Source organism: Xiphophorus hellerii, chromosome 11 (assembly GCF_003331165.1).
Source record: "Xiphophorus hellerii strain 12219 chromosome 11, Xiphophorus_hellerii-4.1, whole genome shotgun sequence".
Taxonomy (NCBI): Eukaryota; Metazoa; Chordata; class Actinopteri; order Cyprinodontiformes; family Poeciliidae; genus Xiphophorus; species Xiphophorus hellerii.
The window spans coordinates 18,997,739-19,014,000 of NC_045682.1; the positions used below are offsets into that span (position 1 = coordinate 18,997,739).

The 16,262-nt window shown below is 40.2% G+C and overlaps 1 protein-coding gene across 2 annotated transcripts in view; it reads right to left on the bottom strand.

The window, feature by feature from the left end:
• Positions 1–9,718: 9,718 nt before the first annotated feature.
• Positions 9,719–16,262, bottom strand: part of atp2a3 (ATPase sarcoplasmic/endoplasmic reticulum Ca2+ transporting 3) — a 53,887-nt gene continuing 47,343 nt past the window's right edge. The window contains exons 15-22 of one of the 2 annotated variants that reach the window (XM_032575880.1): positions 14,643–14,863; positions 14,215–14,417; positions 14,034–14,119; positions 13,787–13,920; positions 12,687–12,804; positions 12,135–12,252; positions 11,947–11,977; positions 9,719–11,826 (exon numbers count right to left, since the gene is read on the bottom strand). In XM_032575880.1, coding sequence (XP_032431771.1) covers positions 11,973–11,977; positions 12,135–12,252; positions 12,687–12,804; positions 13,787–13,920; positions 14,034–14,119; positions 14,215–14,417; positions 14,643–14,863 — 885 coding nt within the window. In that variant the 3' untranslated portion in view covers positions 9,719–11,826; positions 11,947–11,972. The remainder of the gene's footprint in view (positions 11,827–11,946; positions 11,978–12,134; positions 12,253–12,686; positions 12,805–13,786; positions 13,921–14,033; positions 14,120–14,214; positions 14,418–14,642; positions 14,864–16,262) is intronic. The other variant, XM_032575879.1, reaches the window with a different exon arrangement.

The window sequence follows — 16,262 nt, forward strand, 5'->3', positions numbered from 1 at the left end:
CACATAATTGTACACAATTAGTATGACGCACTATTTTGTGTATGATGTAAATTTCACGCTATATAAGTCTTCTAGCCTGTTCACTCTGACACTCCTAACTTAGGTCTCAGAAACCGTAACAATTAAAAGAAACATTTTTGTCCTTATTTTTAATTAAATGAAATGACATCAGACTTTTACATAGCGCTTCAGATGCTTTACATGAAATCCATTCATGTACACATTCACACGCTGATGATGACAAGCTACTGGATTGTAGCCACAGTCTACGATATAGCAAGGTTGCTATATGGTGTCATCGGCCCTTCTGACCAAAATCAGCAGGCAAGGTGGATGAAGTGAAGTTGGGTTAGGGTTAGATTTGTCTAGAGCTGTAGTATTATAAGCACCTACGTTATAAATTGTTCATAACTTACAGCTGCATCAAAGAACTACAAAATGTACAAATGCAAACCTACCAATATGTGATATGTGGTTACTCTGGAGGAGTAAATAGTGGAGTTAGCACAAAAATTATTTTAAAAAAAAGTTTGAGGGTTGTAAATACTTCTGCAAGTTACTGTAAATAGTTTTGACACATAACGCGGTTTGTAAGAGCTTTGTCCTTTTCGATGACCCGGTTTCAACCGAGCTCCAGCCGTCAGCCAGATGGCCTCATATCTTTTCTCTAGATTACTTTGATCTACAGAAACGTTCAGGTCAACACAATGGCAGCTGACAGTTCATATGAGGTTTCCTTTCTCTTGTTTTCACAGCGCAGTGCATCATGACCAGACAGCTAAGAGTTTTGTGGTTTCATCTGATGCTACTTTGAAAACGTAAGACAATGCTGCTACTTTTGTTTTAAACTACTTTAAAAAGAAAAGCCTTTCATCTTACAATCCTTTTTAAAAACAACAAAATGTCCTGTTTTGAACTTTGACCTTTTACCTGTCAACTGAGGCCTGTAGAGTCTGGGACGTGTCTTTTAATGTTTGAGCGATCACACTGTTTTTTTTTTGTTGTTTTTTTCTCCAGCAAGAAATCACCTAAATGCTTCAGACCGGCATACTGTTAAACTAGTCTTTTACATTTTACATTTAGATTTTATTGAATTTTCAGAACAGAAAAAAAGCACTAAAAATACAAATAATATATACTGCTCAAAAAAATAAAGGGAACACTTTAAGCGTTAAACACCTGTTTAAGTGTTCCCTTTATTTTTTTGAGCAGTGTATTTTTAGGCCTCTGGCAAACCTCTGGTGTAGACAATGTATGGCTGCATGGACATGTATAAAAAAAAATATAAGAACTAAAAACATAAATATCTTGATCTTGTCGCTCCTCACAGTGACAAGGCACAATGAAATCTTTGTTGATTCCCATCTGACGTCCCGTATGTGTGCTTGTCGTCTTAGTAGCGATAACTCTTCCTGCGTGTGTCGTCGGTTCACCAAGCATGTCTGAGCTGTGTGACAGCTGCAGTGGATCGCTGACAAAACAAATGATACCCACCCTCCTCTGTCAGACCTACACTTGTTCAACCACCAGAGCATGGATCCCACGATGACGGAGTCGATCTCAAAGTTGCCGTGCGGGGCCCTTGTTGTGAATCATCCTCTAAATAAAAAAAATAAAAGCTCAGAGATGCTCCATTCTCAGAATCCCCGCCCCTGACTCAGAACACTTTAATTGCATGTTAATTAAGCTGTTGTTCCGAAGAGCATGCGCTACTTTTCCTGGTATCATCCACAGTACCTGGAATGTTTCCAACTGCTTCCTGGATGTTTTTTTTTCCCATACTTCCAGTTTAAGTGTTGGTTTCTGATCATCACTTTGGGTGAAAGCTGTATGGGATGAAATCTCACAAAATCCACTATTTGACCATCACATTTCAATCAGCCACTTTTTAACTTACTGTCAGTAAACGAGTGAAGAGCAACTGATTTTGAGTTAAGACTTTGACCCGAACAGTGTCTGGTCATGTCAGGGATTTATGATCAAATTGTCTTTTAGACGAATCCGCTGCTTAAAGGAACAGCATTGCTATCCATGATCGGCGGTTCAGCGAAACTGCTTCTGCTTCCCAGATGTTGACTTTTAATCCGCCTGCATTAAATGAGATAACATGGGCGCCATGTTCTCTGAAAAACACAAACTCAGCTCCCTCAGACTAGCCAGCAGTAATTAGCAAACCTGGTGGTACTGCGCATCTGCTGAGCTCATTTTACGAGCTACATCGCAATGAAATGCTGGTAAAAACACTGTTAAAGGGTTAACAGAGGAGCCATGTTGTGATGGCTTTCTGATGGCGGAGATTCAGAAACAGCAGGAGAATTTAAAGAGACAAAGGCCCAATTTCAAGGCCTTAAATTACTAAGACGAATTTATTTTAAGTCATATTTGATACATACAGCCTTTTTATAACAACTGACGGTATATAGTTACATAATTGTGCTATAAAACGGCATAATGCTGCCCCTTTAACACTATGTAGCAGCTTTTGTAGGAATATAAGAGAAACAGAGGTTCGCCAAGCTTCTAATATCAAGGCATAAACTAAACAGGATAAAAATCATTGACATAAACAGAGTTAGGCTCCTTTTTGGTTACTGCGTTGTCTGGCAGTGCCATTCCAAAGCTACATTTATTCATAGTCCAGACTAGTTTTATGGTCGCAAACACAATCAGAGCAGAGATGTCCTTTACCTTCAAAGCCTCTGACTTTTCGCTAACAAGAAAACCTCCACCGGTAACACCTCCCTTACACACCAACACCCTTTATTCACACTTAATTTGTACTTCTGCTTCTGCTCTGCTTAGTGAAGCTATTTACCACTTACGGAGCGAGTCTAGACCTCGTTAGTTTCAGCCAATTGCTCTTTGAATAAAACTGTTAAATGACACAAAACTCCACCATTTTCTCCAACGTGACGAGCCGGCATTCTGCGATAACTCTCCATTATATTAGTCGATTTTTCATCTTTAACACCAAAGCAGTTGGCCGACATGAGCCGTGGCTTGCAGGACCACTTTCCCATCTCTGGCGAGGACGTGTTAAAAGTTCATAGCAAGTTCATTCAGTTCCTTGGCAACAGCCTCAGCCTCGCAGCACACCAGGCGGAGAGTCCGTCCTCACAGCACAACAACCCAGTTAAAGTTGCCTCCTGTCTCGACCCCCCAGGTGGTTTGAACGCTGGTCCTCTCAGAGCCTGGTGCGCTGTAAGCAGAACTGGTTTGTTTTCGTAAGGAGACGTGGTGGAAGCCGTTCGAAACACAGCCATGTATGAGCATGCTGAGTGGGGCCCCGTGGGACCAGAGAGGCATGCTGCGTAGCCAGATCATTATCAAAGATGTCCAGCTCAAGGAAGGAAAGTTATCTAAAAAGGAGATGTGTAAGAGAGCGAGAGAGAGAGAGAGAAAGAAAGAGAAAGCTGCAGTCAGTTTTAGAAAAAAACAACATGTTGGAGACAGGGCCGGATTTACAAGGCTGTGGGTCCCTGGGTTGGAGTCGGTTTTGGTGCCCAGTCAGCAAAAGAAAAATGATTTTATTAATGGAAACTACAGTTCATTAATATGTCATCCTTTACATCAGCAGGTATGAAATGTGACACAAAATTATTACTCAATCATTAATTAGAGTGGCGACCACACTATTTAAATATATGAATAGGGAATGGGAGTAGATAAATTTGTCATTCCCACACCTTTTTGAGCTAAAGGCATTCTTTTCTATGTCTAAATACTGAATTATTACATAAAACATGAATTGGATGACTCAATGTTTTCTTGTCCTCACTGTATGTATTTATGCATAATTGGATGCATAGTTTTTCTTTTTTTCCTTTCTTACCTACAGATGGGTGTAATATGTGTTTTCTTTTTCATGTGGCTCAAAATATGGAAATAAGTGACTGAGTGATGCAGGCTAGGCTGAACACGTCTCCTAGCCATTAATAAAAACACATCTCACTTAATTTGGGCCTGTAAGTTTTATATAAAGTACAATTTTTGCAAAATACACATTCATTAATACATAAAATAACTAAGCAAATGGAAACTTTTGCTCCTGGGCTGGTGCCGTTGTAAGCCTGTTCTAATGTCTGGCCCAGATAAGAAAAGTGTTTAAAACATTCCAAGAAAACTTCCATCTAATTTCAGCTTTCCCTCTTCTCAGCTAAAAGTATCCCCTCAGTGTTTTTTTTTTTTTTATGTATGTTTCATTAGCAAATCTGACAGATTCAATTTAGATGTGGAGAAAATATACCCCTGAAGGATTTAAGGCCGAGTTAGAAGAAGAAGAGTTAATAGCAGGCTTAATGAAACAAAATGAATGTTGATCTGGGTCATTTCAGCTGCATCATTTCAGCTTGCAGATGTTCTTTTCACGTCATTATGAAATGCAGTGCAGAAAGGTTCATTTTAGTACTTCACAGCCTAAACATCAAGTATTTTATTGAGATGTTGATTCCCAACTTGACACTCCAACAAAAAGTAGTGCAAAAGTGTCAAGAGGAAATTATGTCAAGTTAAGATTTTAAGAGTATTTATGTTCAAACTCCTTGTAGATTTAGGATTAAAATAAATTAGTTTATATATATATATACAGTATATATGTATATATACATTTACGTTTTGTAGCAGTGTCGGTCAAAGTTCTGAATTGAACCTGCTAGAGAATTGGTGGAGGGAGAAAAAGATTAGAGGCCCTTCAGCTTCAAAGAATTAGAGTAAGTCATTTTTTTTGTCATCGGAGTAGAGGGGGCTGAAAACAAACACACACCGCACTTTTCAGATTTTTCTCTATATAATTCCCTTTCTGCTTCACAATGAGGCACTGCTCTCTACTGCTCTATCAGACAGAAACTTCCACTGAGGTGTAAATCAGAGAAAGTCCAGGGCTCATAAAGAGTCTGGCTCTCAGGGAATATTAGCTCTGTCCTCTAGTTGTCTCAGCTGCTGTCATTAGTCTGCGTGTATATTTTGCTGGGACGGCGTCCCCCGCTGGCGTCCCAAATCCAGCGTCCCTGTGAGGTTCGGTGTGGAAATAACAGCCCAACACCACAGAGAGCTTCTACTCCGTCTGCGGGCCCCCCAGAGGGCCCCGCTTCTTTCTGTGAAACCTCTCTCCTCTGGGAGGATGTGACAGCGTGTCATTTTCTCATGTGGGATCCTGACACAGCATTAGCCACGTGGTAATTGGTAGTCAGACAACTGTGTGAGCATGTGACTGGATTTTATTAAGATGTCAATTAACCTGAAGTGACAAGAAATGGCTCAGCTGCCCCCTGCTGGTTATATTGTTACTGCAGGACACAGCTGCGGCTTAATCAGCACACTTTTTCTATTTTGGGACAATAATCAGCTCATAATAAACATACTGACAGCAGCAATCACTGTGTGGCATCACAGAAGGATGGACTGCGGTAAACATCTCCCTCTGCTGGAGGAACACCGGTACTGAGCTTCAGTTGTTTTTTGTTGGGGTTTTTTAGCGTGCCAAACCAACATGAAAATGTGTCCGGCATTCTTTAATTTTCTCTCACATACAAAGTATGATTTTAAATCACTGTAACTAATGATTATTTAAGATTAAAGTCACCTCTCATGGCTCAGCTTCTGTTAGAAAAGAAAAATTAATTGCTCACTTGTATGAGAAAAACAGAGGTCAAGTAACTATGTTGGCTTCAGTTGTTATAAAAATGCTGTAAATAAATGACTTAAAAGAAAATTTGACTGTCATTTGACACCTTCAAATTAGACTTCTGTCTCTAGAAGAAAATCCTGCTCTTTCTGACACTCCACCTTCAGGAAGTACTCACTATAGTGCTCCTCTATTATTCCTTCAACAACATTCTTAAGTGCGTTACACTGAAAAGTAGTTAGTATGACGAGCTCAGCAGACGCGCAATTCCACAAGGTGTTTGCTAAATTGCCGCTAGCTAGTCTGAAGGAGCTGAGTGGGGGTCGCGTTCTGTAATGCAGAAGTTTGCGAGCTTGAGATCTGCACCTCAAAGCAGCAGACGCGTTTAGTTCATCTGAATGGTTGCCACGGGAGATTAAACGATTTCTCAAACGCATGACGGAATCCAAGCAACAATATAACACGATGTAAGTTTCAATAAAGTTTGACATAATGCTGCCTCTTTAGTGAACTTTTTTTTAAAGGTTTTTAATAATTTGGCCCCCCGCCCCCATACAAATCCTGTAAAGTTCAGTGACATACTGTATTCCTGGTTATTTACTACCTACTTTATTTCAGAGTGTGTTCATCAGCATGAATAACTTCACCCACCTTCAGAGCTAAACTATAAATACAAACGCTTTAAACCAATTAGTTATGCTAAATGTTAATTTGTTTAGATCACTGAGGCAGCATCATGAACTCAAGGGAAAAGCGGATTGTTCAGCTGTCAGGGGTTGGTAGTTTGACGCCCAGGTTCTGCCGTAACGATATGCTGACATGCATATTCCAGACGGGAAGAAACATCTGCTAGCCATGTTTCCAACAGATGTGAAGGAGAAATTACTTTGAGCTAAGACTTTAATCACAGCACTGGAATCAGGAGAGGAAAAGTGGCTCACATTTGTTGCTTCTGCTATCAGGGTATTAAATATGAGCCTTATTTTCATTCAAAACTACTTCATTAATCCAAAAGGGAATTTAATTTAAAGATGCCCTGCATGTAAGGACTCAGAAGGCGTAGCATACTTGCTCATATTCTCCATAAGTAAAGCAGAGATGCTGAAAAATCTAAGACAAGCACCTTACAGCATGCAGTGCCTTTGAATTTTCATGACCTTTGAATAATATGCTGTCACATTACAAACAAATCCATATTTTACTGAATGCATCTGTATTATTAAAAACCTCCTTGTTACTCTTTCATGAAGTTAAGTGGAACTGATTGTAACATTGTCCTGATTTAAATAAATAGTGTAATACGCTACTTTGTGTACGTTTTTTGTTTTGATTACCTGATTAATAATTGAACAGCAAAAGGGGCTTAATTTGAGATTTATATTATATTTACAGAATTTGAACCGAGCGAAGCTCAAACTATAGGCCACCTGAGGATGTCTGGGTAACATATTTACAGGCAATATTATTTTAAGCGAATGTTGTTCTCTCAGCAAATGGTCTATTTTTGGAGTCTGTGTATACCAGTTAATGATTAATCAATTAAAATTAGTTGACAACTACTTCAACAATTGATTAATTGTGATTAATCAGCCCCAAAACTTTATATATATATATATATATATATATATATATATATATATATATATATATATATATATGTATGACAAAGAACACAACCTCTGAATAAATAACAAGATAAATAATCTTTATTTCCACATCTCTGTTGTTTATAAAATTATGTGTCCACAATTAATATTAACAAGGCAACACAGAGAATCCTTTGTTTTTTTTTTTTAATTTCTCAGAGGTGAAACTCAGGCTCTGGAGACGCCTCGCCCGTCCAATCGGGAAAAATTAGACACAGCCGGATTGTTCTTGACACCTTTCCGGTTTTCACACCGAAGTCGGGACTTAAAGCGGAAGTGCCGTACAACGAGTTACGGGTAAAGAGTGCGGCGGTTCTCCAGAGCCCGGTTCCTCACCAACAATGTACAGTCATAAAACATCAGGACTTCATCGCTGCTCGGCGCTCGGTGTAAACCAGACACGGCTCGTGAGCAGCTTGGTGAGCGTTCCCACACCAGATAGCCCTCGCTGAAATGATCCACGTTATTGCCACTAACAAACATAAGCACTATTCTTCTCTATCTTAATTTCATATCTTTGCTTTTTTTTTTTTTTCTCTACAGTAAAGACAAAAAAAGGGGGAAAAAAAGACAGTAACTGTAAAAACCAAACAAAAACAGTGAGGAAATGACCTTGTATTGTAAGCACACATGAAAAAAACAAAACAAAAAACAGATCCTTAGCCATGTGCTCAACGGAGACGTTAAAAAAACAAAACAAAAAAAACATTTTCTTGCAAGTCTGTCTGCGGTACGTATGATGTAAGAACAGAAAAATTAAATATTACATACTGTATAGGTTATTGTTACAGTAACAAGGTTCCATGCGATCGTATTCTTCTCACCTATACAGAATGGAGGATTCAGTAGTAAATAACAATGCTATACAGACCCAAAGTGCCAGCATGTCAGAGACCTGCACTGCAAAAACTCAAAATCTTACCAGGAACTTTTAGTTTGGTTTCTAGAGCGTCGGAAAGTGCATTTGAAATAACAACTTAAAAGTAACTTTTCAGCAAAACATAGTAGCTCGTTTAAGTCAATAACTCTTGAACATAGATTTTAAAAAGTATTAGTTCTAGTGGCAGATTATTTCACTTATAAAAAGAGGTTTTCCCCCCCAAGTTACATGTGAAATAATCTGCCAGTGGAACTAGTATTTTCATCCATTTTAAGGATTTATTGACAGAAAAGAAGCTCCTATGTTTTGCTGAAAAGTTATTTGTGAGTTAGTTTTGTCTTATTTCAAGTGTACTATATTTGCACTAGAAACAAAAAAAAGATTGCAAGATTTTGAGTTTTTGCAGTGTGGAGACCTGGGGACCTGGGTGGGTGTGGGGTGGTCCGCTGGTAAGGACAGAGGGCGCATCATTCAAGGGGTAAACCAAGGTGGCTTTTACTAAGAAATTAAAGAATAGGTTTACCCTTTTAATGCTGCGTCATTATTAACTCAGTTCGCTTGGCCGTTTTCTGCATTAAACCGATCCCCTTAGGTTTTTAAGAGTGATCCCAGGCGAACACGACAAGCTGGGAACATCCTGGAGTTGATAAAAAACAACAAAAACTAAAGAACATTCTCAAGTGACAAAACAGTGAGGAACAGCAGACTGGTGTCTCAGGATTGGGAATTCCCTCCAGTTCGAAACGTCCCACTGATAAGAAGAGGCATTCAGGACCGGAAGCAACAACAAAAAGAAAAAGAAAAGGATCCACACACTCCGCCGAGTCCAACCGGGTCAGTTTAGTTAATGTTTAGCTTTCCAATGTCGAATTTACCAAAAATGTTCAAGTCGTGACCAAGAAAAGAGCATCTTGTTAATTTATTTGTTACAGAAGCAGAAGTATTTTTGATCTAGTCTGTAGTACAAATATCTTAGTACACTTGAAATAAGACAAAACAAACTTACAAGTAAATTTTCAGCAAGAAATAAGAACTCATTACAAGTCAATATTACCTTGATATTGTTGAAAAAGTACTACTTATAAGTGAATTAACCTGCCAGTGGCAGATTATTTCACTTAACAGCTAAACACTTTTTCATCAATATTAATTAATGACTTAAGACAAATTTCTATATCATGTTGAAAATTTACTTGTAAGTTAGTTTTGTCTCATTTAAAAGTAAACTGAGATATTTACAGGAGAAACTCGACCAAAAATGCTTGGGTCAGGTTCAGTGACGTTGCAGTGTGATCAAAACTGGGGACCCGACGCCGTGTGGATGGGTATTCAATCAGCACCCGACTGACGTTCTAGTTTTTAAATGTGCGTTCTCTACCTTAACAAAGAAACAAGACCCTCCCCTGAGAAACAGCCCCACCCACAGAGCACCGAGACCCTCTGCCCCCTCCCCAAAACAAACTCCTGCAAAAGCAAGACTTAAAAACACACATCAACCCCACTCCCACCCACCATTCCACGTCGGTTCATTCAGTCAAATACATTGTCTAGTCTTTTAAAAAAAAAAAAAAAAAAAAAAAATCTGTGAGTAAACCGCAAAAGCGCTGAGAGAGCGAGCGGAGCTGAGGAAGCAGAACGCGGGGCGAGCGGACGTTCATTCGCTCACAGCGAGGAGGGGGGAAAAGCTCCATGGCGACACATTCATTAGGGCCACATCATTATTTTGGATGTGCAGTGGGCTTTATAAGACACGGACGCTTCACATAGTGCAAAGTGGAGACATTCAATCAGTTTAACTCATAAAAAAATGGGGTATATTTAGATTTTTTTCACATAAGACTAATTTATCTCAATAAAGCTGCAGAGGAGAAAGCTTGCAGCAAAACGTTAATGTTTTATCTCTTTGGTGAGATCTTATTCTTACAGCTTATGATCGCCTGCAGAGTTATTTGTTCACTTAAACTACAGATGAACTGAGGAGAAAATTGTCTGGTGACTGAAACTGCCCAATTCCCATCCCACTGGCACCAGTTCTTGTTGAACTGGTAATTCAAGTCAACAAGACTTGAATTACCAGTCTTGTTGGAAATTCAAAAATGTCGACTCGAGAGCAAGACTTTCAGCAGAAAACAAGAATCCTGAGCAGAATATGTTGAAGTTTTTCCATTTTTATATTTGCTTTGCTTTCCACTTGTAGCTGTCATGGAAGATACAAAATTTTGGACGTCAGGGTTCAGCTTCTCTATAACACACACAAGCTAGCTATGATAGCCGCTAACGAAATATGGAAAATGTTAGCTTTGTAATGAGTTTGTCAATGTTAGCTATTTAATGAGTTTGTCTTTGTTTTAAAACATCTGTAGTCAGCGATGTCACCTCCATTTCTAATATAAACTAGAATAAAGCTAGCTAGAACTGAACACCCTATATCTTTTTGTTGAACAGAAATTTGAACTGGGAAATTTTGGTTTTGGTAGGTAAAGCTTTACAAACAAACCCAGACGTCAAACATCTGGCACAAAAGTCTGATTAGTGCCTCTTCAGCTAAGCTAATCGATATCAAAGGCTAACACACTTAGCTCCTCTGCTAACCTGATGGTCTATTTCTTCCTGTTTTTAATGTAGAAGAGTCAGTTTGGCAGCTGTGAAAATGTTTACGGACAGACGGACGGACGTTGTGTGGATGATTTTAATGAAGCAGATTTAAGGCTAGGACTTGTATTTTTTAAATTTAGCTTTGCTGGGGATCGTTCCGTTTTGCCCGGCGCGTCGGCTGACCTCAGCTCCTCGAGTCAAGAGCTGATAGAAGCAGCTAAAGCAGCATAAAGCTATTCACACCTTTGACCCCAACCCCAGCCACCCAAAAATGGACCCCAACCTGAGGCTCAAAGCTGCCTCCTCAAACAGAGCATAAGAAAGAGAAAGAGAGAGAGAGAGAGAGGATGTAGACGAGGGGAACCCTAGGAAGAGTTTGCTTGAAGCGTACACACAAACGGCGAAGACGAACTGGGAGTTGTTGATGAGACCGTGCTCCTGCAGCTGTGTGGGTGGTGGCAGCGGCGGGCTGCGGGACATGAACACGGTGGCTCTCCCACGCACACTCAACCTCCAGGTCCTGCCTCTCCTCGTCTTTTCTCTCTATGTGTATAGTCTCTCTACCTCTCTTTCAGACTCTGTGTTGAATTAGTATGAAGTTCCCCTCCTCCCCCCTCCACACAAAACCCCTTTCCCTCCCTCAAGATAATTTCTGCACCTCTCTGTTTGTACTGTACAGTGAAAAAGAGCAAATGAGCAGAAATGGTGTTAAGAAGCCCAAGGCCGTTTTATCCTCTTTCTTTTCTTGCTGTTTTTTTTCTGCAGTCGTTTCTCATCCTCGCAGCTAAAAAAAGAAAAGTCGTGCATTTGCAAGCACACACTCGGACACACGCAACCCCCTAAACACTCGTACCGAGCCGGAACATAAACCCTCTCTCCGTTTCTCTCAGGTCGTTTTTTTCAGCGGCGCCGTGTTTGGACATGCGGGGGTGGGGGGGAACGAGGGCCGGGGAGAGAAAAGGTTCCTAGCTCATAAAAAGGGAGAGTGTAGCTGTGTGTGTGTGTGTCTAACTATGCGAATGCGACAAGGGAGAGGTCTTAGTTCTGCTGCCATCTCCGCCGATATTTCTTCTCCTCGTCATCTGCCGGGGAAACACAAAAAAGAAAGAAAACATGGTTTAGAGAATGAAATAGGCTGTTTATGTTAGTCCGGTTCTAAAGCAGAGAAGAAAGAGAGGAAGGAGGAAATAAAGCTGCGGTACCTTTTCACAGAAGGTGAGATAAAAATTTATGCTGATACGGAAAGCAGGGGGAGAAAGAAGCAGGACAAAAGGATCAGAAATGTGGAAAAAGCTGCTGAACATTAGAGAAAAAAGAAACAAAACAGAACCAGTTTAATAAAAACTGAAATTCATGAAGTGGGTTTTTCTACACTTGGACCCCAGCTTACCTTCTAAATGGTTCCTGGACATATATTTCAGTGCTTCGTCCAGGAGGATGACAGGAATGGAAATCTTTAGGACCATGATCCACTGGGACCAGCGCAAAGGGGTCACCTGGAAGATCAGCTGAGGGGCAAAGAAAACCCATTCAGAAATATTTAAAATGAAACTGTACGACCTGCGGCCGAACAATGGGGACTTAAAAGTTTTATCACAATTCTTTTTGGAATTGTTGTGATAACGATAAAGGTGACGATAAGAACTATTTAAACCTTTTTTTTTTTAAGGTAACTGCATAACACCAATTCAGACAGTTTTTTGGGGGTTTTAAACATCATTAACTGGACTATGTTATGACAGTGACAAATTCAGATTCTTGTCATAGTATTAAATTTATCCCAAAAAATGATAAACAATATGATAAATGGCCACCCCTAGTAGACCTCAAAATATTGAATAGTTTTGTTGGTCAGTTTTTAACATTTAATAATACAGGGGTGCTGTGGTGGTGCAGGGGTAAAGCACAACCCACATACTGATCGGGCGTCCTGGGTACTCACCGGCAGAGGCTCGACGTACAGGATCAGGAAGTGGAGGGACAGAGACAGGATGATGGCTCCCAGCAGCCAAATATTGACCCAGGGAGGCATCCTGAGCAGGGACTGGTTCTCAGACAAACTGCCAAGACAGAAAAAAAAAAAAGAGCTAACATCGTTCTAAGAAGTAACACGCACAACTATGAGGCGCGGTTCTACAGTCATTTCTTTGTCTACCACAAAACAGCTAACTTGAAGCTAACAGTTAGCTAGGGCCAGCCAGGTGGTATTTGTTTGGTTCACTGTGTTGAATGGGTAAATATAATTTATTGGCTATAATAGCAATATTAATCAGGGTTTCTGCAGGTTTCACCAACTCAAATTTACCACTTAAGACTATTATGAATTAAATTTAAGACCTGGTATCTTAAATTTATCTATGCGCATCTAAAAATGTTCAAAAGAAAATCAAATGTTTTATTTATTTTAAAGATATACAGTGTATCTTCATTATAAAATTTAAGCCTTGTGACTGAAATATTTATAGCCAAATTAACTTTCTTAAACAAATTTAAGACATTTTAAGGCTGCAATGATAGATACATAAATTTATGGAATTTTAAGACTTTTTAAGATTTCACGGTTATAGATGTTGGCCCAAATGTTCAAATTGCTGCATCCCCAATTATTTCAGTTCATGCTAACTTGATCATTAGGCATTGTTGAGTTTGAAATTAGACTACATCTGTTTCACTTTTTATTTTATTGTCATTTCCCCCCCTCCCAACACTTAAGGTGTAAAAATCACAATTGTCATAACATCTAATAGTCAAATAGTTTGATTGTGTTACATATCAAAATTGTAACACAAATCTGATCAAATGCACAAATCCTACCTCCAAAAATCCATCTATCCTGCTTCCTTAAGTTAAGTAACACCAGTTTTTATAAGGAGAAACAGTAAAGAGCTGTCAGTGCTGTTGTTATCCACACTGTAGCCGAATCCCTCGTTCAAAGGGCTTGTTGTGTCGCTGGATAACAGTGTCTGATCCCTTTAATAACAATCTGACAGCCCTGACATTCAGCGCCCGTCTGCTCGGCCTCTACATCAGACAGCCACTGACCTGTTGAGGGCGTTGAACATTTCGATAGTGACCAGCACCGACAGCGCCATGGTGGTGGGGTAGCGGGACTCAAACACCTCGCAGTCGATGTCCTTGAACATCGGGTTGTCCTCTGTGCACTGCATGAAGTGTCGCTGTGTGCGAAGGGAGAAGAAAAGAGAGGTTCAATGAGAAAACATGGCTGGAGATTCAGAGATCAGAGGTTTGCTGCGTTGGGCAAAAACCTGTAAAAACAGGCTGAGCTCACCAGCTGGTAGAAAGACACCTGAGGGCCCTCTTCATCAAACAGGTACCACCATGTGGCTGCGCTCACTGTTCCAAGGCCCACATATCCTAAAGGAAAATTATAAATCAAGGTAAAAAATAAAACAAGTACAACAAAATGAGCCGTATGAATCCATTTCTCATCGTCTCAGACGTAACGTTACCTCCAATGGCGAGGTATCTGAAGAAGAGCCAGCCAGAGATGAGCGGCTCCTTTGGGTTACGGGGCGGTTTGTCCATGATGTCCAGGTCTGGGGGGTTGAAGCCCAGGGCGGTGGCAGGAAGCCCGTCGGTCACCAGATTCACCCACAGCAGCTGGACGGGGATCAGCGCTTCGGGGAGACCCAGGATGGCTGTCAGGAAGATGCTGCGGAGACAAAGCAGGTCAGGTGAGGACAGGGAGACGGAGACGGCCTCATGTGGAGATAGGGCCGGGCGGTGCGGCTTAAAAACAAATGGCGTCCCTCTCTGGACACTATTGCCAGAAGAACAAATCCAGATTTTCCGAAAATTCGATCTTCAACAACCAAAAATTGAGTGAAATGGATGCGGCGCCAAGCCCTATGTGGAGTTTTTCAGGTTTCAGCCTCACCACACGACTTCTCCCACGTTGGAGGAGATGAGGTATCTGATGAACTGCTTCATGTTGTTGTAGATGGCCCGGCCTTCCTCCACTGCAGCCACGATGGTGGAGAAGTTATCGTCGGACAGCACCATCTCAGACGCAGACTTAGCCACTGCCGTGCCGGAGCCCATGGCGATGCCGATTTCTGCCTTCTTCAAGGCCGGGGCATCATTCACGCCGTCTCCCGTCTGAGAGAAACACAATTCGTTACATAACACGAGACACTAATTTAATAACAGCTCCAAATTAAGGGAAAATTATTATTTTTTTGCTGCAAAACACAAACTCTTAAACTAAGTATTTTTCACCTAATGTCAAGTGTATTAAAATATTTGAATTAGAAAGTAGAGATGCATAATATATCGGCACCAACGTTGGTATCGGCCAATATTAGTAATTTTTTTAATGTGTTGGTCCAATAAATAAAATTGGGTTGATAACAACTGATATTTATTTCCACTTTGTTGCCATTTGTTTCTGGAGGAGCAGGGAAGTAGGTCGGTCATGTGACATTTGTTTAGTCATGTGACAGTGACAGTGTCGCAGCAAAGGATTGTGGGGAGTTTAACTGGAGCAGAAAAGCAGTTGTGTGATTTTTTTCAAGGTGTTGAAAGGGTGGTAAAATATATATAATATATAAGACTTCAGCAAACACAAATGGAAGAAAAGTGGATGAAATGGACAACATTCAAGACAAAAAACAGCGACAAAAAATGAAGAACTAGACAAACTAGATGGGACAAAGATGAAATAGAAGAATAGCTCCCAAGCGAAAGTTTTATGTTATGTAGAATGTGAAGTGTTCATGTACATTGTGTATGTAAGCAAATGTGAAAAATACTAATAAACAGTCAAATGATAAAAATATATATATATAATATCTACAATATCTGCAAATATCAGTTAACGTACATAACTGCAATATTTATATTGCATATCGATACGGGCCCCAATCGATGCATCCCTTCTTGATATAAGACAAGTTAAAAGTAACTTATCAGCAAGACAAATACAATTGTTTAAGTCAATAATTCTTGAATACAGATTTTCTTTAAAAAATTAATTTTACTGAGATTTGTTTTCCACTTAAAACACAAAAAATATCTGCCAGTGAAAATTTTACTTTTTAGAAACTTATATTCAAAAATTACTGACTTAAAACAAGAGTATTTATCTGGCTGAAAGGTTACTTTTGTCTTATCTCAAGTATATTAAAATATTTGCAGTAGAAACTAAAAAAAAATATCCTAAAGATGAACTGCAAGCAAGATATTTTAAAGCTCCTAAAGCCGAGCCGGGGGAGACATCTCGCTTTCAAACAGAAGAAGTTAACATCGCCGGCTCGATTAAACTCCGTCGGGGTTTATTCAGATCTGGACACGAAACGGATCCGTCAGTGGTGGCCAGGCCTCGAGAGCAGTTCTGGATTTATGGGAGAACTGGACAACATCTGACAGCCAAGTGGTGATATTGTTGCCTCGTCGCCTTCCCTGGGGATCGGCCTCTCTTCTGAGGCTCGTGTCAGATAGGGAGCGGCGGAGCGAGTGACAGATATTGATGGCTCAGTCTGAGGGCGCAGCCTCAGCG